Below are 22958 nucleotides of genomic sequence, written 5' to 3'. Positions count from 1 at the left end.
TGGTCTAGGTGGCATTGGGTCCTTTTGCACTCTCAAAAACAGACATCTCTGGTTTCATTTGTTCTCCTAAGGTGAGTCAGGCTCCCCTATCCTGAGTCTGTAGAGCTCAAACACAAGCCGTGCTCCTTTCCTGTGCCAGTCTGTCACCTCCCTGGCCACTGGTTGATCCCTGGTATCTCCCAATTTGTCTGACCCTGTGAGCACTAATAGGGTCAAAGCAGTGGGGCCCACTGTGGGTCCTATAAAAGCCAGGCTCCCTGTAGAGCAGTTGAGAGAGGTGGTGTGTGGGTGATAGTAGGGAGCATGCAAGAGAATGACTATGGAGAGGTGGCCTGGGGGAATCAGCAAGGCTGCCTTGCAGTTGGAGGAAAGCTCTTAGTTGGGACTCTCAAGGCCTTGGTTCTGGTCCTGGCTCCACCTACTCCTTCCTCTACTGGAATCTCAGTTTTCTTATCTGTAAAATGGAGCTGAACTACCCTACCTCCCAGGGATAACTGGAAGAAATGGCTTGACAAGCTGTCATTTGTGGGTCAGGAGCTGTTGGTTCTGTCTTTGGAGCTGAGGTGAGAAGGTGTGTGGTGTGCCCTGGGGACATGTAGGACATGGCCAACTCCAGGCTGGCTCTCTACAGACCTTCTTGATTTTCTTGATGTCGCTGTCTTCATCGTTGGGGGTGACAGTCTGGGTGGACTGGATGCGCTCATTGTCCTTGAGCAGGGATGCGATCTGCAACAGAAACACAGGTCAGCTCGTAGCAGAGAGGGGCACTGACAGGTGGGCAGTGGGCACATGGTGGTAATTGAGCACCTGCCTCTTCTTTTCCAAGAGCCAGTGATACAGTGGCTTGGGTCCTCTGCCCTGTGCATCTGGGTCATGGAACCTGACATGTCCCAAGCATCTGGAAGACAGTGAGTGCTGTCCACCATGGTTTGGGGTCATCTGAGTGACCTTGGGCAAGGCCCTTCTGATCCCAGGGCTGCAGACTTTGGCCTAAATCTGCTGATTCTCCTCCCGACTTCCCAAACCATCAGTTCATTTATTGCTAAATTTTTTATTGTGGCAAAGAACGTGCAACACAAAATTGATCATTTTAATGAAGTGTACAGTTTAGTGGCATTCAGTACGTTCGTAATGTGTGACCATCGCCACCACCCATCTCCATAACTCTTTTGTCTTTCCAGACAGAAATTCTGTACCATTTACAAAGCAGCTCCTTATTCTCCTCTCACCTAGACCTTGGCAACCACTGTCCTCCTTTCTCTGTGTGGATCCTAGCAGGGACCTCATATATATGGAATCATGTAGTATTTGTCCTTTTTGTGTGGCATATTTCACTTAGGTTAATGACCTCAAGCTTCTTCCGCCCTGTAGCCGGTGTGAGAATTTCTTCTTTTTTCAGGTTGAATAATAAATAAGTATAGTACAGATGGTATTTTTTTTTTTATCTCTCATCTGTCCATGGACATTTGAGCAGTCCCTTTATTTTTCCAAGCAAAAACCACACCTGGGTATAAATCAGATCATAGCAGGTGGGTTTGGGGATGGCCTGGCCGGCTCAGCTTTCCCCTCCCTGGGCAGCCCTGAAGCACTTCTCAGAACTAAAGTTCTCTTTGGTGCACAATCTGTACTCAGCTGGGCACCATGAGCTGCACTGTGGCCAGGGGCTGCTGGGACTACCCCTTAGGATAGCTGTCTGGGTGGGGCTCATTCCAGCCACCTCAGTTCTGCAGGTCCTGTGTCAGGTGCTCCCACAGCACATTGGCCCTTCCTATCAGGATGCTGAAATTGCCTAGGTCCTCTTCCACCTCAGCTGTGAGCTCTGTGGGGAGGGGGCTGGATCTGCTTCATTCATTAATGCACTCTGGGTGCCTAGCATGGGCCCAGGCACTCATCATGTAGTCACTAGCTACATAACAACACGAATTTAGAAAAAAAATCTGAGCAACAGCAGCCACCATTCCCAGACCAAGGGAAAACCCGGCAGGAACTGAGCCCCACGTGTCTAAAGATAGCAGCTTGGGGGATTCTACAAACAACCATCGCCAAGCCGGCAGCACTGCTCCCTCTTCAGAACACGTGGCTGTGTCCCCTCAAGGCCACTCGCTGAACCACAGAATGAATGGGCTCTCACAATCCAGTGAATGCCACACTTTGAAAGCAAAATGGAACAGTTGCCCGCTCTCCACTCCCTGGTTGCTAAAATTACCCCAGCCCAGGCTTGGAGAGTGGCTGAAAATATCTGACTGAGAAATGTGGAGCGTGGAGGTGGGCTTTCTGTTCTTTCTCTCTCCTCGCCTGCTCTCCCCCACCTCGCCCTTTTTCTGATCCTTTGAGAACATTTGTACGTTGAAATAAAAACTGATTCTTGAATCTGTCTTCTAAAGGGCTGAGGAACACACACACACACACACACACACACACACACACACGCTCTGGGAGAGTTCAGAGAGGCGACACACCTGGTCAATACCTTCACCTGGGCCCGAGGTTCTCACCCCCAGGCTGGTCTGCTTTCTTTGCCAGTTTTGGGATTTGCACATAGCACCTGTTTTCTCTTTAGGGCGCCACACACTTTTTAGGTGTGTGCGTGCGTGGTGGGGGATGGGCGGGTAGTCTGTATTTAAAACGGATGCTGCTTTTCTTGCAGAGACAATTCCTGGGATCTACTCAGTGGGGACCAGGGCAAAAAAATAGATGCAATAAGGTCGAACACTATGTTACCTGCTCCAGTGACACTGGCAGCTTTTGGGTCTTTATTTAAGGATCAGGCTGGAAGGGTGAAGCTCTAGAAGGTGAGAAGCCGGGGGACCCTGCAAAAGTCTTGGGCTATAACCCACCCCTGCCAGGAGCCAGTATGGGGATGGCAGTGGCAGCCGCGCCACTCCAGGAGGCAGCCTTTCTCTAACCCTGGGAGGCCCTTCTGGAAATAGATTTGCTCTGGACCCTCCCATGGTTTGTTTGGTTGACCTCCAAGCCCTCGATGATGCTTGTCAGTGATGGTCATGGGGGACTGGACCTTTGGCTCTCTGCTGGTCTCTGGCTGCCTGGCTTCTCACTTAGCTCAGTGCCTGGTGTCTCCACCAGCCCCTGCTCACCCACCAACTGGCCCCTGCAGACTGTCTTTTTTTGCCCATCAGGCAAACCTGGCTTGTCACCCACCATTAGGCACTGTGCATTGGCCTGTGCCCCACCCTGTCCCTCTCCCTGGAGGTGCATTCTTTAAACCACAATGAGTTCAGACAGCGTGTACTTGATGGTGGAATGACCAGATTTGTTTCTTTTTGTTAGTGACCCAGGTTTTACTAAAGACTGATGCATCTCCTGCTTTTCAAACAGCTGCCACACAACTCAGCTCTCCCTCCTTCCTTCTTGCTGGTCCCTGGTCCCTTCCAAGCCCAAGAGGATCCCATTTCTACTCTGTGCCAACCTCATCAGCACACCCTGATGCTCTCTGTGTTGGGCGCTGTTGCTGCGCCCTGGGGTGACAAGGAGCTGGATGTGGATAGGTCAGATCCCTTCCCTGGAAGTGTTCCCAGCTCTAAGAAGGGGGTCAGACATCCACAGAGGTAAACTTCTTCTCTGTTTCTGGGGAGAACTGGGGATTTAACCCAGTGGTGCTTTGCCATTAAGCTATATCCCCAGTCCTTTTATTTTTTATTTTGAGATAGGGTCTCTCTAAGTTGCTCAGAGCCTTGCTAAGTTGCTGGCTTTGAACCTGACATCCTCCTGCCTCAGCCTCCTGAGTCACTGGGATTACAGGTGTACAGCACTACACCCAGCCACAGGGGTAATTTATAATCCAACAAGGTAGGGCCAGAACTGCTGTGAGAGGGCCTCACCCTGGAAGTGGCCAGGGCTTTCCAGAAGAGCTTTTGAAGGACAGTTAATTCCAAAAGGTAGACTATGGGAGGGAGGGAATTTGGAGAGAGGAAATGCTGTATCCAGGGGCACAGGGTGTGATAGGGTGTCATGTGTCAGGATAGCAGATGTGAATGCAGGGTGGGCTGGACAGGAGATGAGAAGCAGGACCCAAACTCTGGAGGGTTGGCATTACTGAGGAAGGTGCTGGCTGGGAAGGGGTCATGGCCCCTCTCCCCTATTTCCCCAGAGTGGTTTTCTCTTTCACCTATTATACATATTGATGTTCCATGTTAAATTTTGTTTGATTCCGAGGTTGTTTTTATTTCCAGCCTTAAAGATAAGATCTCTGTAGTTCCTTCCAGAATCGACCTTCTAGGAGTCTGAGTACTTACATGACGATAAAATATTATGACTATCTGTAAACTTCTATCCTGTCTTTAGGGCCTGTCTTAGCGCTCCAAATTTACTTCAATCATAAATAGGAGAAAACAGCTATTCAAAACGAAACAGTGCCAAACTGGGCATTCCAGGGGAGGAGGGATTCTCAGAGGTACCTGTCTCCTTTGTTTTAGATGATTTCTTTCTGGGTTTGGTGGAAAAAGTGAAGGTCTATAAGGATCGTTCACATGGAAGAGAAGAGTCTGAGACAAAGCTGGATTATTTTACTTGATCAAGTGACAGGTGTGTGGGCACCATCTCCTGTTACCTACAGAGGGACTGGCTGGGGAAGGCACCACAGATTGGAGTGAGAATAGACAGGTTGGCTTCATGAATGAGTGACCTGTGCATTTGCCCCATGTCTAGTTTATACTTTTGCTATTATTGTCTTGAGATTCACCAGCGCCTCACATTTTCATTTTGTTCTGGGTCCTGCATTTGTATATCTGATCATGAAAAAAGAGGCAAACAAATGTTTGTCCTTGGATGAAAAACTCTGATGGGCAGCATTTGCCAATTCCCATGGTGAAAACGCTCTTACCTTGCCCACTGCGAGCTATCAAAGCTTGGATAACCAGCTAGCAAAATTTTTGAAGATTTACCAATTGACTCTTGCAAGCTGGTCTGAGCTGGCTGCAGCACATCTCTGGATATAGATGAAGGTCTCAGTACAGAAAGAGAATATGAACAATGTTGACAAAATGGCATGTTGAGTATGGAGACCAAGGTCAGTGGGAAATTGCCTTAGCAGAAAAGGCTGGGTGGCATGAGGGCAGGGATGTCTTCCACTCATTTTAAAGTTGCTTTCTGTTTTAGCAGAGGAATGCCATTGTATCTAAAGATTTCACAGTCTGTGCCATACAGCAGCCTGTGTCACAGGGCTGGGGACTGAAGGAGGAGCCACCATTGAGTAGCCACTAGGTCTTTGGTGGATCCTCCAGTTTGCTTCATGCACATGGCAGGATTATTTCTCTGAGATCTCTTGAAATTGGGTCTAGTCATGTGACTTGCTTTGTCCAGTGAAATGCGAGACTTGTCACGTGTCATTTGCCATGATCTTTCCCCCCACTGAGTGGCCAATGAATTTCTTTCTTGTTTTGCTTATTTTTTTTTAAAGATTGGTGCATTATAATTACACCTCATATTGAAATTTGTTGTTACAAATTTGTACATGCACTGGGGCGGGGGGTACTGGGGATTGAACTCAGGAGCACTCTACCACTGAGCCACATCCTCAGCCTTATTTTGTATTTTATTAGAGGCAGGGTCTCACTGAGTTGCTTAGTGCCTCGCTAAACTGCCTTTAAACTCGTGATCCTCCTGCCTCTGCCTCCTGAGCTGCTGGGATAACAGGCAGGCACCACCACGCCTGGCTTGAACAGTGTATTTCTTGATGACTGAAGCTCCTTTGGTCTGTGTCCTGGTCTCTGAGGGGAGGAAGAAGATAGAGAGGTACAAAAAGAGAGAGGTGGGGGGAGAGGGAGACTACAGCCGGATAGCTTTACCAGTATGGGCTTTCTTTCAAAGCCATCTTTTAAAACCTCTTTTGCCTGGCAGGGTAGTGCAGTGCACTCAGTTGGAAGTATTGCTCCAAATTCCCAGCAAATGGGCCTCTGCTGCCACTTTGAGGCAAGATGCGCACACACACACACACACACACACACACACACTCACTCTCCTGATTGACCTATTTTCTGTTCCCTAGCACCTGATAGGCCCTTTACACCTATAGCCCTTCTCTGGCCTATAACCCCCTGAAACCTTTCCAGGATCTGCATGGCATGACCCACACCCTCCCAGGCTCCAAAATGACTCACTTCCTGAGTCCAAACTGACTCCCGTAAGGAATCAGGGAAGGAGTGAGGCCCCAGCACCAATTACTAGCTTTGTGACCGAGGGAGTCCATATCATTTTCATTCCCTCTCTCACTGGAGAGATCACCTACCCAGGAGTCTCACCTTCTTCCACCATGGCTGTAATGGCACTGGTCACACCCTACCACAACAGACCTGAGAGGCTGAAACTTCCATATCCTTGGTGCCTACCACAGGGTAGGAACCCACTTACTCATCAAGCCCTTATCTACTATGTGCCAGGCAAAACAGAAGTGTTAAAGGACACTGCCCGGCCCTCAAGGAGTTCCCTCCCAGTGGGTGGAGGGACAGATACACATGGGGCCAGTTCTAGTGCTGTGTGCAGAGTTTGGGAAAGCCCAGGGAGAGATGGCAGAGAGCATGCTCTGGGTCTGGAGTCCCCAAGGAGGAGTGCTTGAACTTAGGATTTCACCAGGTGGGAACTGTGGGGATGAGAAGGGCATTCCAAACAAAAGCACCGGCATGTGCAAAGGCCAGGAGGCAAGGAGACAGCTATGGAGTGCTGGCTACTGCCTGAGTGACTATAGAGGAGGGGCTTGGGGAAGAGGGTGAGACTCAGTGAGAGAGGGAACCAAAAATGATACTGGACTCCCTCAGTCACAAAGCTAGTAATTGGGTGCTGGGGCCACACTCCTTCCCTGATCCCTTACGGGAGGGAGTCAGTTTGGATTCAGGATCTGTGTGGGGCTAGGATAGACTCCAAAGATTCTCTACAGAGAGGAACTGATTCCAGAATGAACCAGGTGGGTTGAGAGGGGCCGGTGCTGAGCTAGGTTCTGAGAGTACGAGGGGTGGGTTGGGTGGTGGTGGTGGCAGTGGGGGGCCAGAGGTTCTAGGCAGAGTGGGGAAACAGGCAGGCAGGAGGCCTGGGTCCTGGGTCTGGGTCTGTTGCTTCCTAGCTGAGTGAGATTGGACAGGTGAGTCGTGCTGTCTGAGCCTGGTTCTCCCTGTGAAACGTGGTGACTGACTGGTCCTATCAGGATGGCTGTGGGGACAGATGAAGGAGGTCTGACAGTATCTGCTGCTGGGCTAGAGAAGGTGTGTTGAACCTAAAATTTTTTTTGAACATGAAGTTCCAAGTTGATGTTATTACTAGTTCAGAGCTTTGTTCCTGTGGGGCAAGGAAGAATTGGTGGCATTAGGTCTTTGAGCATTCAAGAACTGATTCCACTGGCATGTGATGGGGTCTCATGCACAGAAAGCTCTGTACTTGGTAGGTCTGCTTGGGGCTTCAAGCTCTGCTTTTGACATTTTGGAATTCTTGTTAATTTCCTCTTTGAACTATATCTTGTAAGAGGAGCCTGTTGGGACTATGGAACACCCTGGAGGCTCAGAGCCTCGGCTCAGGTTCCTGCCTCTCACTGCCCTCTTGCCTCCCTGGATGGGTTCTTGGCTTCCAAGCCCCATCCTGGGTTTCAGGACCTCTGCTACTCTCAGACCAGGGAAGCAGATAATGGAGCCAGCAGGGGGAGGCTCGTGTCTCATCTGAGGGGGCCTGGGTATAGGTGAGGGTGGGATCCAGTGGACACCCTGCATTAGGTGGATAACTCAGAGGATCGAGGAGGTGGGTTCTTATGGGTCCAGATGGTTCTAAGCATTCTGGGAAGGTGAGGGGGTAAGAGGGCAATAGATTATTCAGTGATGGGGGGACCATTAGAGAGGTCACTGACCAAGAGCCAGTGCGTCCCAAAAATTAATGTAAAAAGGATCCCCCGGGATGTTGGTTAAATCCAGGAGGCCTGGGGTGGTGAGATTTTGCATTTGCAGCTGGCTCCAGATGAGAGGCAAGCTGCCTCCTCGCTGACCACACAGCCAGTAGCTGGACTCCAGGGGTGCATCTGCCACAGCAGGGCCACTGCTGCCTGGTGAGTCTCATGGCAGGCATGAGAAGGGGCCACCTTGGGGCTGAGCTCCTAGTGCATACTAATAACCTACTAAGGACCCTGTGCTCTCCATAATCCTGGGCTGTTGGTGCGGAATGCTTAGCCACTGTGGTTCCAGCACAGTCTAGGAACTTGCTCATACCTGAGCTCACTCAGTCCTCATCCCCTTGTCAGGTAAATATGAAAGACCCTGTTTTACAGATGAGGAACTGAGAAGTAGGAGGACTTGCTCCAGATGGCACTTGGTAAGTGGCAGGGGTGGAATGTGAACCCAGGCTGACTGCAGGACCTTCCCACTGGGCAGCATGGCCATCTTTCACATTCAGTGGCTGCAGCCAGTCCTGCTCCCATCATTCGCCCCCCTCCTGCAGCAGCCTAGGCCCTGGCCAGTCCCCTCAGATCCCCAAGCCTGCAGTCACCTCTGCTTTCAGCCGCTCTATCTCTATCTCGCCGTCCTCGATCTGCTGGCGAAGCTGCTTGGCCACCGTCTTTTCTGTCTCGACAATCTGTAGCAGGTGCAGGTACTTCTGCATCAGTGCCTCGTGCTCGGTGGCCAGAGTCCTGTAGCTGTGGACGGAGGGACACAGAAGGTAAGATGCTGCCTCACTGTGCCCTAGTGATTGCTCCAGCCCCTTGCAAACCTCAGTCACTCCAGGTGTCTGGAGAAGGAGCACACACACAGCCTCCACTTTGGGAGCTTTGCACTGGGAGGCCTGTCTTAACCTGTCTCTCCCTCCTTCCTCGCTGGGTTAGCTCCATCCTCTTCCATAGGCTGGTTCTGGTCCCAGGTGAAATGCTATCCCCAGGAAGCCTTCCCTGGTGGCCACCAGGCAATGCATGGTGTTTCCTCAGCACCTGGGCTCCTGGCCACATGATGGGTGGCAGGGGCCATATCTGTGTTGCTTGCTCCTATACCCCTGGGGTACAGTGTCTTTTCCTTAAAAGGCTCTCAGTGGAAGAAATGCTTGGGGGATGGATATTAGGCTTTGCAAGAGAGTCAGGCACATACTTTTCACTGTTTGGGGACATCTGAACAACCTACACAGTGCACATGACTGCCAAATTTTGAGTCACAGGCTGCTAGTGCTGTTGGATCGATGAGGGGGGCAGCAATGAGGACTTGCAATCAGGTAAGTCCTCATTGGAGGAGGAGGTCACCCCAGGGAGGAGAAACCCAGGCTTTGACTCCAAGCCCAGTGCAATGGACACACACACTTCAGAGGGCAACTCTGGGTGAAAGACTTGTGTTAGGGGTAACTTGTAACAGGGCTGGGTAGTTAGGTGTTGCCAGATCAGAGGACTCCCCAAAGGATAAGCAGAGGGTGGAAGAAATGTCTCATAATTTGTATAAATAGCAGACTTTAGATGTGTAGAGCATCAGAACAGAGGTGGAGATGGGGGACTTGGAAGGTCAGAGGTGTCATGGCTTGTGTAAGGTCACCAGGCCCCTAAGGAGAGAGCCTGGTCCACTATGTTCTAGCCCTGGCCCTCTCTCTGATGCCCACAGCATCAATGGGGCCATTTGAGGGTGTCAGAGCTGGGGAGGACTCTGATTCCAGTAAAGAAGGTAAGAGAAGACTCTGAGAAGGGGACCTCAGTATCCTGGGGGAGGTGTCTGTCCACAGGGCCAAAGCCAGGGGCCTTGAAAGGCAGGTGTGTTTTATTTTATTTTATTTTTTATTTCTTAACATACATCACAATAGAGGAATGCATTACATTCTTTTTTTTTTACATTTCAATTCTTAATATACCTTTATACCACAATTTATCGAATCTCTGTTTGTATATAAGATATGTTGACACCAATTCACATCTTCATACATGAATTTTGTAAAATGATGGCAAGTGTGTTTTCTGATTGGGAAGGAAGGTTTTGAGCTCTTGTGGCCTAACAGGTCTGGGGCTGAGGCTCTCTGTCTTCCTCTTTCTATCCAGGAGACCTGGAGTCGTGAGATTCTGCATTTGCAGCTCCCCACACTCCTACTCCCTGTGTGCTCCAGCCCACCTCTACCTCAGAGCCACCCCTTCCCACCTTCTCTCCCCTGCCCCAGCACAGCCCCGTATCTCCCTTCTCAATGGTGAGGAGCTCCCCTCTTCCCTGTGCATTCCCGTCAGGGCCCCTCAAGCCCCTGTGTCAGGTCTCTGCCTTCCCATGCTTCCTGCCCCCCTTGTGTTAGCAACGGTCCCGCTCCATGTAACCCCCTCAGCACACAAAAAAGGTTCAGGTAGCTCCCCTCTTAGGGCACCACCAAGCTGTCCTGGGCCTCCCTGACTCCTGCTTTGTTGAAAGACGGCCTCCGTGTCCCCACTGTCTCTTCCCCTCCCTGTCTGGCATTTCCCCCAGCACTTGCAGGAACTGGGCCCCTCTGTCTCCTATCTGCCAATTGAGGGCACTTTCCCACACTACTGTCCAGCTACCCTGGACAGGGCTAGTGAGTGGGGGCCAGGGGAGGGAGGCTGGTCTTTGCTGCACACGGGGAGCCTGTCACATAAGCTCACTAAGCCTCTGTGACTCTTGAGGTAAAACAGGACAATGATAGCTTCCCTACAAACCCCAGGTTTGAGGTGAAGACCTGGAGGGTCTTGGCGGGAAGCAATTTTACAATAAAAGTGCTGCACCAAGGTGGTGACGGGGCCAGGGCAGCTGCAGAGTCCTGTTCCCTGGTGGTGTCAGCAGGTGCTTTTTGTGGGAGAGGGGAGGGGTGGGGGAGAGCTGCAGCTGCACCCTGGAGAGGAGGAAGGTGTGGACCCCCAGGCCAAGGACACCTGGTGCAAAGACCTAGAAGTGGGCCTGGGCAGGAACCTGAGGGAGAAACCTGTTCTGAAAGGCAAACCCCTATTCTTGTCACACCACCCCCTAGAGATAAGTAACAGCTGTGAGAGACAATTCTTGGGATTACAGTACTATCTGGTTAATATGGGGAGTTTTGTGCTCCTCTTAGGAAAATGAAGACCAGCTTTTAAAATTTTTTTCCAGCTGCCCAAGAGACTTAATTGTCTCTACTTGCAAATGAAATTCAGCAGAGAACAAGGAGTCTGTTTCCATGCTGCCAGCCTCCTTGACCTGAGCACGGAAACCTGCTTCATTAGTCTAGTCCTACTAAGCCTAGTAGGACTTCAGTAGGAGAAGCCTCCTCTGCAGCATGGTCCTCTTGCCCCACCCCGCCCCCATCCTTCCCTCCCCCTCTCATCCTCCCTCCCAACATCCATGAGGAGCCACTGGATGCCTCCCTCTGCAAGCACTGTCCTTACAGACTCACGGACTCTCAGAGCTAGACAGGAACTCAGGGATCATGAAGGGCCGTTGGAATGGCCTCATTTGATAAATGAGGAAACGGAGGCCCAGAGAAGGGAAGCAACTTGCCCCAAACAACAGTGGGTCGGCATCAAAGCTGGCACTGGCTCTGTGCCCTCTCCTACCAGGTGGCCTGGTTCGGGATCTAGTTCCTTGCTGAAATGCAGACTATGAAACGCATTCCATTTTATAAATCTACACACACACACACACACACACACACACACACACACACACACGTGCGCCACAGAGGCATCCCATAATACTCGAATGATATACATGCAGTGTGAGAGAACATTGTGTCTCTACATAATATTAATACCCTACCGTGCTTATTTTTGTGCATAGAATGTGTCTATTAAGTCTATGTAAATAAAAACTAAATTGGGAGTATGTAAAAATACTGTGGAAGAGAGCCAGCGCCTCCTCTCTCTTTCTCTCTCTCTTTCTCTCTCTCTCTCTCACACACACACAGGATACAGCAGGAAGGCTTACGTTGCCCCAGGTGCTGCCCAAGAGGCCTCAGCCCGGCCAGGTTGGCCTACAAGTAGTCCAGGGAAGGTGACTCAGTTTCCCTTCTCAGTGACCATCATTATGCCTTCCCCAGTCTCAGTGGGAGATCCTCCTCTGAGGCCAGTGTGCTGGCCCAGGCTCTAGGACTTGGCAAGCAAAGACCAACAATCTGCCCAGCCACTCGCACCTCCCCCTGCAGCTTCCAAAAGATGCAGAGTACAGAGAGGTTTCTGTTCAGAGGTAGGTGTGTCCCTTTGCCCAGCTGCTCCTTTTCAGGGAGGGCAGGCTTCTGGTTTGGGTGGAATCTGCCTTACCTGGGAGTCACAGAGCCCTCAGCTGTGAGTCAGGATCTGTGGCACCGCATCTCCCACTCAAGCAGATCCCTAGGCCCATGCGACACTGTGTCTCAACTGTCTGTGGACCAACGGACCCTCCCTCTGGGTTGTTGTAAGGAACATATGACACTCTTTGTGTAGCATTTTGCAGATTCTCGAGGACTGTGCTGGGGACACACTGTACAGATGGGCTGCTGGAGGCCCAGACTGGCCTTGCAGGTCAGGTGGTTTGTTATTATTCCATTGGCTGCTTGGAGCCAGTTTTCAATTTAGTGACTTGCTTTAAAAATGACTGTCCTCTATCAGTGGCAGGCAGGATCCTAAGACTTCCAGCCCTGCCCAGTTTACCTGTCCTGCATGAGTGGAGTGGCTTTTCCTAGAGCCTACTTTGACATGAGCCTACTGTCACTAGGTCATGTTATATGGCACAGGTGACTTAAGATAGGGAGATTATCCAGGTGGCACACCTAATTACACAAGTCCTTGAAAATGGAGAGCTTTGTCTGACTAGGGGGAGAAATCAGCTGAAGAATCTTTGGCTTGAGGGTGGAGGGGACCATGTGGTGAGGAATGTGGGTGGCCTCTATTTGCTGAGATCCACCTTGGCTTACAGCCAGCAAGGAAACAGGCACTTCAGTCCTACCACCACGAGGGACCAAATCCTGCCAACAACAAGGAGGAGGCTGGGAGTGGATTCTTCTCTGAGCCTCCTAACAGGAGCTCAGCCAGCAACTCCATGATTTCAGTCTCTCAAGGTCCAAGGCAGAGACTTTGGCCAAGTCCTGACTTCTGATCCAAAGAACTGTGACATAATGAAAGGACATTGTTTGAAGTTGCTAAGCTCATGGTGACTTGTTATGCAGCAATAGAAAATAGAAATATTCTCTTTCTAAATAAATCATATCATATCACATATCATTGTTTAAATATTTGTAGTTTAATATGCATGTTGTGAAAAGCATATTTTGTTTTGTTTTGTTTTGTTTTTTTGGTACTGGGGATTGAACCCATGGGTGCTTAACTGTTGAGCCACATCCCCACCTCTTTTTTATTTTTTATAAATTTTGAGATGGGGTCTCTCTAGATTGCTTTTCTGAGCTGTTGGGATTACAGGCATGTGCCACAGGGCCAGGTGAAAAGAATATATCTTAACTACACAATTTGATTAATTTTGATGAATTTATAGACCCTCATCAAGATAACAAACATTTCCACCACCCCAGAAAGTCCTCTTAAACCCCTCCCTAGTGAGTCCCTATCCCTGAAGAAACTACTGTTCTGATTTCCATCATCCATGGATAGTTTTGCCTCATACATAATTTTATATAACTGGAATCATATTGAACTATTATAGCTTGTACTATTATGCTATACTCATTCAGCATATTGACTTTTAAATTCACCTGTTTCACTGTACTTAACTCTATTTGACTCCTTTTTATTGCTCAGCAATATTCCATTGCATGGATGTACCAATGTTTGCTTGCACATTTGCTTGTTGATAGACACTGTGGCTATTTCTAGTTTTTGGACTACTGTGCATAAAGCTGTTAAGGACATTTGCATATGAGACTTTTTGTGGACATTTTTCATTTCTCTTGGATAAATACCAAGAAGTAGAATTGCTGGGTAATAGTGTAGATGTATATTTAGCTTTTTAAGTGACTGCTTAACAATGTTCCAAATTGGCTGTGCCGTTTTACACCCTCTTCAGCACTGTGGAGAGTTATCACAGTTCCATCCCCTCTCCAGCAACTGGTATTGCCAGTCTTTATCATTTTAGCCTTTTATCATATGGGTATTAATATTGTCTTTAGAAAATTTTTGCATTAATGGATATTCTTTGTCAACGTAGTCCTGGTTATCAGATTGCACAACAAATTAGAATGCTATAATGCTTCAGTACTTACAAAGTAAATGATCCCATTTGAGTTAAATGAAATGTTTGACCTTCAAAACAACCCTATTATTGGTTCTACATTAATGTTGGGGAGACTGATGTCCAATTGTTCTCCCTGAATCTGGGTTCTTCTTCACTTAGTTCTGTCCTTGACAACACAAGCAATTTCTATTTCAAATCATAGCTTTGGTCACGTTACTCCCCTGACATAAAACCCTCAGTGGCTCCTATTGTTCACAGAGGAAAGGTCAAACAACTCAGCAAGATATTAGAGATCAATTATGGTCTGATGTCAGCTGATTGTCCAACCTCACCTACTTTCTAACACCTAAACTTTGTTTCTACATTATCCTTGTAGTTATCTTTCCTGTATTACTGCTTTAAGTAAAAGGCATTTTACTTAAAGGTTTAAACTCATCAAATCCACTCTCCAGTCTTCCACTCAGGTCAGATTTATTTTATCTGCCTTCCCCAGATTCCTTCATTTCCCTGCAGATGGAGTTCATGTGTCTATCTTGTAGTGTGTTGTACTTGACACAGCCTTGATACCCCAGAGTTATTTGTGCATAGGACTAATGTCTCCCTGACTAGACTGTGGTACCCCAGAGTTGCATCCATCTCTGGTCTACCCAGCACCATGCACAGGGCCTGCCTTTATTGGTTCATGTGTTAGTTCCTGGTCTCCATATCAAAGGACTCTCCTAGAGGACAGAAATAGAGGTGGCCTAATTCCAGGGCTGAGGTCATTGCTATGGTCATAATAAGTGTTTCTGTCGTAATAATTTTTGGTTCTGGGGCTAACTAGTCTGATTCAAGACTCAAAGAGGGGTCCTGGGATCCATCCAACCATCTATCCATCCATCCATCCTTCTGTCCATCAATCCATCACCACATATACTTTCAACACTCCTCCACTGTTCCATCCATCCATCCTCCGTTCATGCATCATCATCTTCCACATATAAACTCAACATCTAGCCTTGCATCCACCCTCCATTCATCCATGCATCTTTGGGTTCTTCCAACCCATGTTTGCTGAGTACCATTTCTATGCTTTTATCAGTCCCTGAAAATGTGAAGAATTATACCTGGTCCCTGTCTTCAGGAACTTAGTCTTATAGAAAGGCATCCATCGCTAAACTGAGCTAGAAGCATCTATTGCCTGGAGGGTGAACCTGGGTTCTCCATGCTCAGCTCTGGCAGGGGATTATTGGTTCCGGGGCCACACCTCCACCCACAAATCCATAAATTCCCTAGGACCCAAAAAGGACTCATCCAGCTTGGAGGCCCACCTTCACTGTAGCAGATATTGTCATATGCCTGTTCTTCCTCCAACCCCTGGGCCCAGTGAGTCTCCCTCCAGAAAGGGAAAGGATACTGCTGAGAATGCGGGGAGGAGTAGGTCTAGGAACCCTGAATATCAAAGTTCAGAAAGGTGTAGAAAATTTCAGTACCTAGATGAGGAAACCAAGGTCCAGGGGGAAAGTAGGACCAGTCCATGGTCACACAGCAAATTAGTGGCTGAATTTGGGTTAGAACCTCCACACCTGAGACTTTGGTAGCCAGAAAACCCTTCTACCAAACTAAGTCACACTTGGTTCCCCTAACATTTAAATAGGAATTAGTCTGGTGGAGCAGGGTGAGAAGCTGCAGTGCCATTCCTGATGGCCTCTCATTTCCTGTGGTCCAGGGGTTCAGCCCCTGAGGGTGGCCCTTGCCAAGAAATGCTGTCATTCTCCCCTTCTCTCCTCCTTTTCTGCAGCCTCTTCTGTCTGGGGCATGGGTTTGCAGAAGAACAGGGTGCTTGGTTTGGTCTCTTCTGCCTAGACTGTTGGGTGGGGGGCTTCCTGCCCTGGGTGTGGGGTGAGACATACCTGGCATGAGCGATGGCTGCCACCCACTCGTCGCAATCCTTTGCATCCTCTGTCCTAAGCTCCAAAGCTTTCTGATTCTCATGGGTGAAGTTCACTGTGAAGTAATGCTGTGCCAAGAAAAAGAGAGCCTAGTCACCAGGGTGTCCACGAACCAGCGACTTCTCCTGCTGTCAATCTAGTTGTTTTGCCAAGCGCTCTCTGCGATATCAGCCAGGCATAGATCCATTATTGTGGCTATTGGAATGCTGTTCTATTTAGTGGTTTCATACTCTTGATTAAAAAGCCTTTTGTGCAATGTAACAAAACCTATGCTTAGGATGTAACAAGGAAGCAAAACCCACAAAACCCTATTTGCCAACAAATTACAAAAAAAGCCTTTTAAACCATCAGGCATGCTGGAGGGAAGGCAGGGAAAACACCAAGGGAACATCCCCTTTGGGAATTGGGTACCAATTCAATGCAGTTGCATTTAATTCACTCCATGAAACCTGACTAAGCGCTTCTCTGAATCCTGGGGTTAAAGTGGTGAATCAACAGACACGGTCCCTATGAAAATCCACGGAAAGCCACCTCGGTTGGGTGCAAATGACTGACTTAGAGCTGAGTCAAACATGGGGCCTGCCTACCCGCCCCCTAAGGTCGAAGGGAAGTGGAGGAGCCAGACAATAGATATGCATCTGCAATATTGTTATGTGAGTTAAACACCCATAAAGCTCCTTGAACAATGCCTGGCACTTAGTAAGCACTATCTCCGTGTTTGCTATAATTAATGCAGTGTGATCACTACTGTACTGGAGGTAAGAAAAAGAGCCATGGGGTGCAGAGAAAGCCACCCACTGATTTAGCCCAGAGAAATCAGAGAGGGCTTCCCAGAGGATGGGACATTGGTCCTGGTTCTATTTCAGTTGGCTGGAGGACTGAGGGTTCCAGTTATAGCCCATGGGATGTTGGGGACTAGGGGAGCAGGAGGGGTACAGTATGCATCCAGTACGGATGGCTGAGGGCGGGCCCCCAGGTGCTGAGCACTGGAGTGCATGTGGGAAGAGAGAGTAGGGAAAACTCCCAAGTCTCTGCTCTGGGCACCTGGAGAGTGGGGTGCCATAAACTGGGGTCCACTAGCAGGATGACAATGGGTTTCAGGGGGCAGGGATGGGGAAGGGGGACAGACATGCAGATTGTGTGGGTTATACCCTGAGAGGCAGCCTCAGGGTGGAGATGTGACTGGGAGAGGGCTCAGTCAGATAGAGGGCAGATGAGCACCCTGCGGCTGCCTCCTGGGTCCCGCAGGCCGTGGGGACACTGGGAGGAAAGAGAAGGGGAGGGTGTCAAGAGGGGTCCTTGGCCCTACCATTTGGAGGGTGCACCAAGGGCCAGGCACAGTGTGGCACTGTGCCAGAGATGGTGTCTCTCCCTCAGTGTCCAGGTGGCAGGGAGCAGCAGCTCAAGGGGTGGTGTGCCAACTAATTTTAGCTTCTGCTGACATTTATTGTATTTCTGTTAATTGTCGTCCTAGGTGGCAGCCAGCATGTGAGTGTGTGTGTGAGAGAGTATGTGTGTGGGGGGAGCAGGAGAGAGACTTGTTGCAGAGTCAGTGTCTCTCCTTGTTTCCTAGGAAACAGATAACTGGGGCTATAGAATGAAATGTCAGCTACAGCCTCAAATAACTGAATTTGAAGGCTCTAGTGGGCACCTCACCCCCCGTGAGAAGGAAGCAGGTTAAAAACAGAGCTGCAGGTGGCTTCCCCATCTCTGGAGGGATGACGAACACCCCAACGCTCATCTTTAATGATCTTATTCTTTCCCCCATATCCACTACCTATCTGACAGTGATGAATCTGAAACTCAGAGAAGTCGAACTACCTGTTGAAGGCCACACAGCTGGAATGGAACACAAAGGATGAAAAGCCTTCCTGGACATTGATTGACTCCTGCCCTGGGCTTGGCTCCAGGGTGCAAGGATGAAGAAAGCAGGGTCCCTACCTCAGAGGAGCCTGTAGGAGGTGAGGCTCAGGATTCTACCTCAGACCACATGGGTGTGTTCAGGGTGGTGTGGCCTTAGATGGGGTTCTAACTCAGAAACAGGCCTGCTCAGCTCCACACAGGCACAGCAGGGTGGCTAGGCCCCTTTAGAGCCTCCAGGGGACATCCCGGGGCTAGATGGTCCCATTGCCGCTCAAAGCAGGAGTGGCTCCTTCCCCACTGAATTACCCTGGGCGTGGCTGAGGCCCCCACCTCCTAGAAGCTTCTTCCCAACTAGTCCTGCTTCAAGGAGAAGCAAATGGCTCCCCGCCACCCTTGAGGAACCCTCCCCCTGAAACACTGACCCTTGGAAATCTAACCATGGAGAACCAAGCCAAGGAGACCTCTAGGCCTGAACCCACCACCAGGGACCTCTGGTTTCTGACAGGGGATGGCACTTGCCTCTGGCCCTCACACTAGCACTAGAGCTCCTGGAGGCTGCAGAAGGCTGTTGCAGGACCCCACAGACATCTTCCTCTTTGCCTCCCCAATGTCCCCACAGGTAGTTGCTTGTCCACCCATCTGTCTGTCTGACTTCTGTGTGGCCTTGCTCTATCTGGGTAACCACTGCTCTAGGTAGGCCACAGTCTCCTAGTCAGTGTCCTGCAGATGCTGTCCTCCTTGGAGACAGTATCTAGACCCAAACTGACTGACAGGCTGGAAGTTCTGAGCCCCACTGAACACACAGGCCAGAGATTCAGATATTGGGGGAAGGATTTTTTCTGGACCTGAGGTTTGGCCTGGTTCTGTCTGGTGAGGGCTGTCTGTGGACACCCCCTTTACCTCACTCACAGGACTGACTTCTCCCTGCTGCCTTGGAGCCTCGCTCTTCAACTGAGTATGGACTTCTCAAGGCCAGGACCTGGGTGGGCTTCATCCAGGGTCTCCAGAGCACCACATTGTGCTTGGTCCCCAGTGAATGCTTAGAAATGGCCAAAGGAAGAGGGAATGAACAGACCCTGAAAACTTCACCCTACTCTAGGGTTCTGACATCTCACTCAGGTGCCCAGGACACTGTGGTCCTTCTGTTGTCACCCTCACTAAGATTAATAATGATCCCCAAAACAAGCTTCCTGAGCATGGGCCATGTGCCCACCATGCTGCCAGGTGTGACTGCTTCTCTCAGGGACACAGGGCCCTGTAGGGAGGGCAGGACCTTGAATTGATTGCCTTTAATTAGTGGGGATCTGGGGTAATTTTTTTTTTTTTTTTTAGTATCAATGTAGAATCACTCCAAGTAACCCAGAGCCTGGGGGGTGGGCACTGTGGGTGACAGAATTTTCTCTGTGACAATCTATTTCCTGCGCAGAGTGGAGAGGTTGGACAAACTTCTCCAGGGGAAGCAAATTCTGTTACAGTGAGAGAAAAGGGACATTTTTGTGATGGTGTGAGAACAGCAAAGGTTATGGATGTCCTGGGGTTTTAAAAGTAAGGGAATGCTAGAATTGGGGGAAAACGGGAAAGAGGAGGGACCTTCTATTGACTCTTATCGGGCCCTCGAATTCCCTGGTCCTCACTCCCTCCCCTCCTCCTGCCAATATTTATGGTGAAGATCTTGAGCTTTCACCAATGTTACAAGAATTTTTTTTTTAATATTTATTTTTTAGTTGTAGTTGGACACAATATCTTTATTGTATTTATTTTATTTTTATGTGGTGCTGAGGATCGATCTCAGGGCCTCACACATGCTAGGTGAGTGCTCTACCACTGAGCCACAGCCTCAGCCCATTTTACAGTAAAAACCCACATGTATGACCGCCTAGATTCCTGCACTATACTCTGGCACTCTCAGGTAACCTCCACGACATGCTCTTGGAGCACAATCACTCAGGCGGAAGACTCCCCTGCAGGGGTTGGCACAGACAACCTGAAGGCCATGCAAGTCACCTCCCCACAGGAAGCTCTGTGTGGTCCGTGGCTGGAGCAATGCCCAAGCCCCCAGCATCTGCTACTTGTGAGCTCACGTTTGGCTCTGTTCAACTGTTTCTGACCTTCCATAGGCGTGAGGCTGGGTTGGTGACAGCTTAGGTAGCCTGGGGGACTTGGGAATGGAGAATTCCCAGAAGGCTCAGGGTTGGAACAATCCAGTTTTGTGACCCACTTTGGGCCAAGGATACCACATCCCACCTAGCCTCCACCTTGGGAGCTGCCCTGGCTGCTTTACTTCAGTCTTAATTTCTGCGTGGGGCTGGAAAAAGGGAGGATGTCTCCATTTGGAGGAACTTCATTTCCTATTGAAATAAAGAGGTGGCCTTAATCACTGGGGGAGGGGGGTAGGTTCATCTTTCTGTTTTAGATGACAACAAATGAAAGGCGTTAGGCACAGCGTTATTTGAGAACTGCTATTGTTGGTGCCACTTGCTAGCTGGGTGACGGTTGGCACATAGCTTGATGGCTTTCAGTTTCTTCATCTAAAATGAGCATTAGAAGGGCTCCTTCCTTTCATGACTGCTGTGAGGCTGACTGAGAGAACACTAGTGCCTAACAACTAGCAAGCACCCTGCATGTTCACTATAGTCCTATTTTATTAATATCTTTATAATATTCTCCTTGGCAACCTTGGTTGGACAGGAGAGCTGAGCCTAATTCAAAACACAGGTGACTTCTCGATTGGTATATTCTGTCGTGGGCTTAGGGTAACAATACGATGCTCTGCCAGGCCTTAATTCATTCTAGACATTTTTGGCAAAGCTTGGTACAACATCAAAAAAACAGTTGCAAAGTTGTGGAGGGTCTGAAGTGCCCATTTCATGGGTGCCTGATGGCTGCCCAGGAGCAGGTGGAGGTCAGGGTGTGCCCTCCCCAGGGGTGTGCAGAACCCTTCTCCTCCTCTGCTGGTACCCACCCCAGGAGGGCAGCTGCACCCTCCAGTGGGGCTTGGATTGGGTCCCGCCCTGGGAGAAAGATGGAAGGCAGAGAGATATTGGTGCTTGAGATGGCATCATTGCCTTCAGTGGTGACTCTGGGGTCCCAGGGAAAGGCTGTCTCCCCTCTAAGGGAGCAAGGATGCCTCTGGCTTGGATGAGCCAACATTCTAGATGGAACCTGCCTCGTGGTTCTTTGAACCTGGAGAGGTATCATGTCCACCCCTCTGCTCTTTCCACGGTCCTCTATCTTCTCTCTCTTTTTGTGTCTTGGTTCCTGCCCATTTCCTCTCCACCTGCACCTCAGGTATCTCCCCCATCCCAATGTCAGTCTGGGCTGGGTCTACTTCCCCTCTTGTTTCAGGATAAGCCTGGGTTTCTGCAGTCCTTGGTGCCAATATCCAAGAAACTTCCACCTCCCAGAGCTCTGGTTCCTCACTGCTCAATATGCAGGACTGTAACACTTGCCTCAGTCAACTGTACACAAGTGGTGTTAGCCGTGAAAAGTAAACTTTTCACACCTTTTACTCTCTGAGTGATTGATCATTCACTAAGCTGACCAAGATGTATTATTCAGTCTCCTGGAAGAAGCCAGTTCACCTTCTGGCTTGATTGACAACATCTACACCCCAGGGCAAGTGCTGCCAGAGGGCACAGGTGCTCTTCCTAATCAGCTCTTTGCCCATGTCCGTCACCATGGCTTAGGCAGGCTGCTGTGGGCTCCAGCAGCCCTGCCCATTCCCACCCAGGCCATATTTGCCTCTGCAGTGGAGAGTCTGCATCGTCCGCTTATCAGTGATATCTGGGAACCCAAAGAAATACTGACGCTTGAGCCCCTCCTCAGACCCAGGAAAGCAGAGTGTGGAAGTGGGGCACTGGTGTTAATCACCCACCCCCAACTGGTTCTGTTGTCACCTAATGCCCAAAGCCCCTGAGGGAGGAGCGCTGTTTGGCACCAGATCAGGCACTTTTCCTCCTGCCCCCTCACCCTCTCAGAGACCCACAGATGGGGATATAGCCACCAGGAGCAGCTGTGGAAACCTGCCCCAGAGTCACCCAGCCAGGGGCTCCTGGATTCTGCAGCAGACATGGAGAGGTCAGACTGGGCAGCTGTATGTGCTGAGCTCCAAGTGTGGGGCAGAGACAAGAAGGAAGCAGAGCGTCTCAGAGAAGGAGCAGACAGGAGACAATGTCACTAGAGTGATGGGGACAAGGGCAGGGCAGGGCAGGAGGGTTCCTTCTCTGTTTGGGTTCTAGTAATTTCTGCGGTAAGCATTTTGCTTAGGCTGCTTTGAATGGGCTCATGTTCCTCTCAAAGAAATGATTTCTGACTAAGAAATACCTCTGAAGCCTGGCACTAGCCCATGGCCTGTTTATGAATGGATTACCAAAGGCATAAGCCCAGCTTATTAATTAATTAATCAGCTAATTAAGAGCTAATAGCATAACCACAAAGTAGGTGGCATGAATTTGCTCCTCAGGCATGGGCAGTGAAATGAGTTGGAATGGGGTGGTGGTGGTCTTTTCTTCCTTTCTTTTTATTTATTTACTTTTTTTTTTCAGTACTGAGGATTGCACCCAGGGGTGCTCTATCACTGAGCTTTTAATTTTTTATTTTGAGACAGGGTCTCACTGCATTGCTTAAGGCCCCTCTAAGTTGCTGAGGCTGGCTTTGAACTTGTGATCCTCCTGCCTGAGCCTCCTGAGTGGCTGGGATTACAGGTGTGCTTGACCACGCCCAGCAGAATGGGCTTTTCATGAAAGACATCTTGATTCTTCAGAGAGAGCTGGAAGGCACTGAGCAGTCCTGCAGTCAAAGACCTTCTTCTGGAATTTATTCCTCCATGGAACCTTTTTGTTTTCAATTTTGGAGAAAAATCTATCCACAGGCTGGTTGTCAGTGTGAGGGTGTTAGGAGTTCACTTTGGAGCCCTGGATTGTGGCCTATGCCAGGGTTTGCAGTCATCAGACCTGGGTTCAAATTTATTATTTAGCCTTGGTTTTCAAAACATGTGTTTACTTCCATGACAGTTCCCTTTTATAAAAACTATCTCACAGGATTCTTTAAAATAGATACTGTTGTGAGGCCTAGTTCAAAGGGC

At 49.5% G+C, this 22958-nt stretch overlaps 1 protein-coding gene across 1 annotated transcript in view; it reads right to left on the bottom strand.

The window, feature by feature from the left end:
• Nucleotides 1–22958, bottom strand: part of RASGRF1 (Ras protein specific guanine nucleotide releasing factor 1) — a gene marked incomplete at both ends in the record, with an annotated part of 105331 nt that overhangs the window by 69231 nt on the left and 13142 nt on the right. The window contains 3 exons of the mRNA XM_081292754.1: nucleotides 634–726; nucleotides 8476–8623; nucleotides 15974–16080. Coding sequence (XP_081148880.1) covers nucleotides 634–726; nucleotides 8476–8623; nucleotides 15974–16080 — 348 coding nt within the window. The remainder of the gene's footprint in view (nucleotides 1–633; nucleotides 727–8475; nucleotides 8624–15973; nucleotides 16081–22958) is intronic.

The sequence above is a fragment of the Spermophilus citellus genome (genome assembly GCF_964194105.1).
Source record: "Spermophilus citellus genome assembly, chromosome: 4".
Taxonomy (NCBI): Eukaryota; Metazoa; Chordata; class Mammalia; order Rodentia; family Sciuridae; genus Spermophilus; species Spermophilus citellus.
Note: the sequence above shows the minus strand (reverse complement) of the source record. Positions and strands in the feature narration are given on the sequence as shown.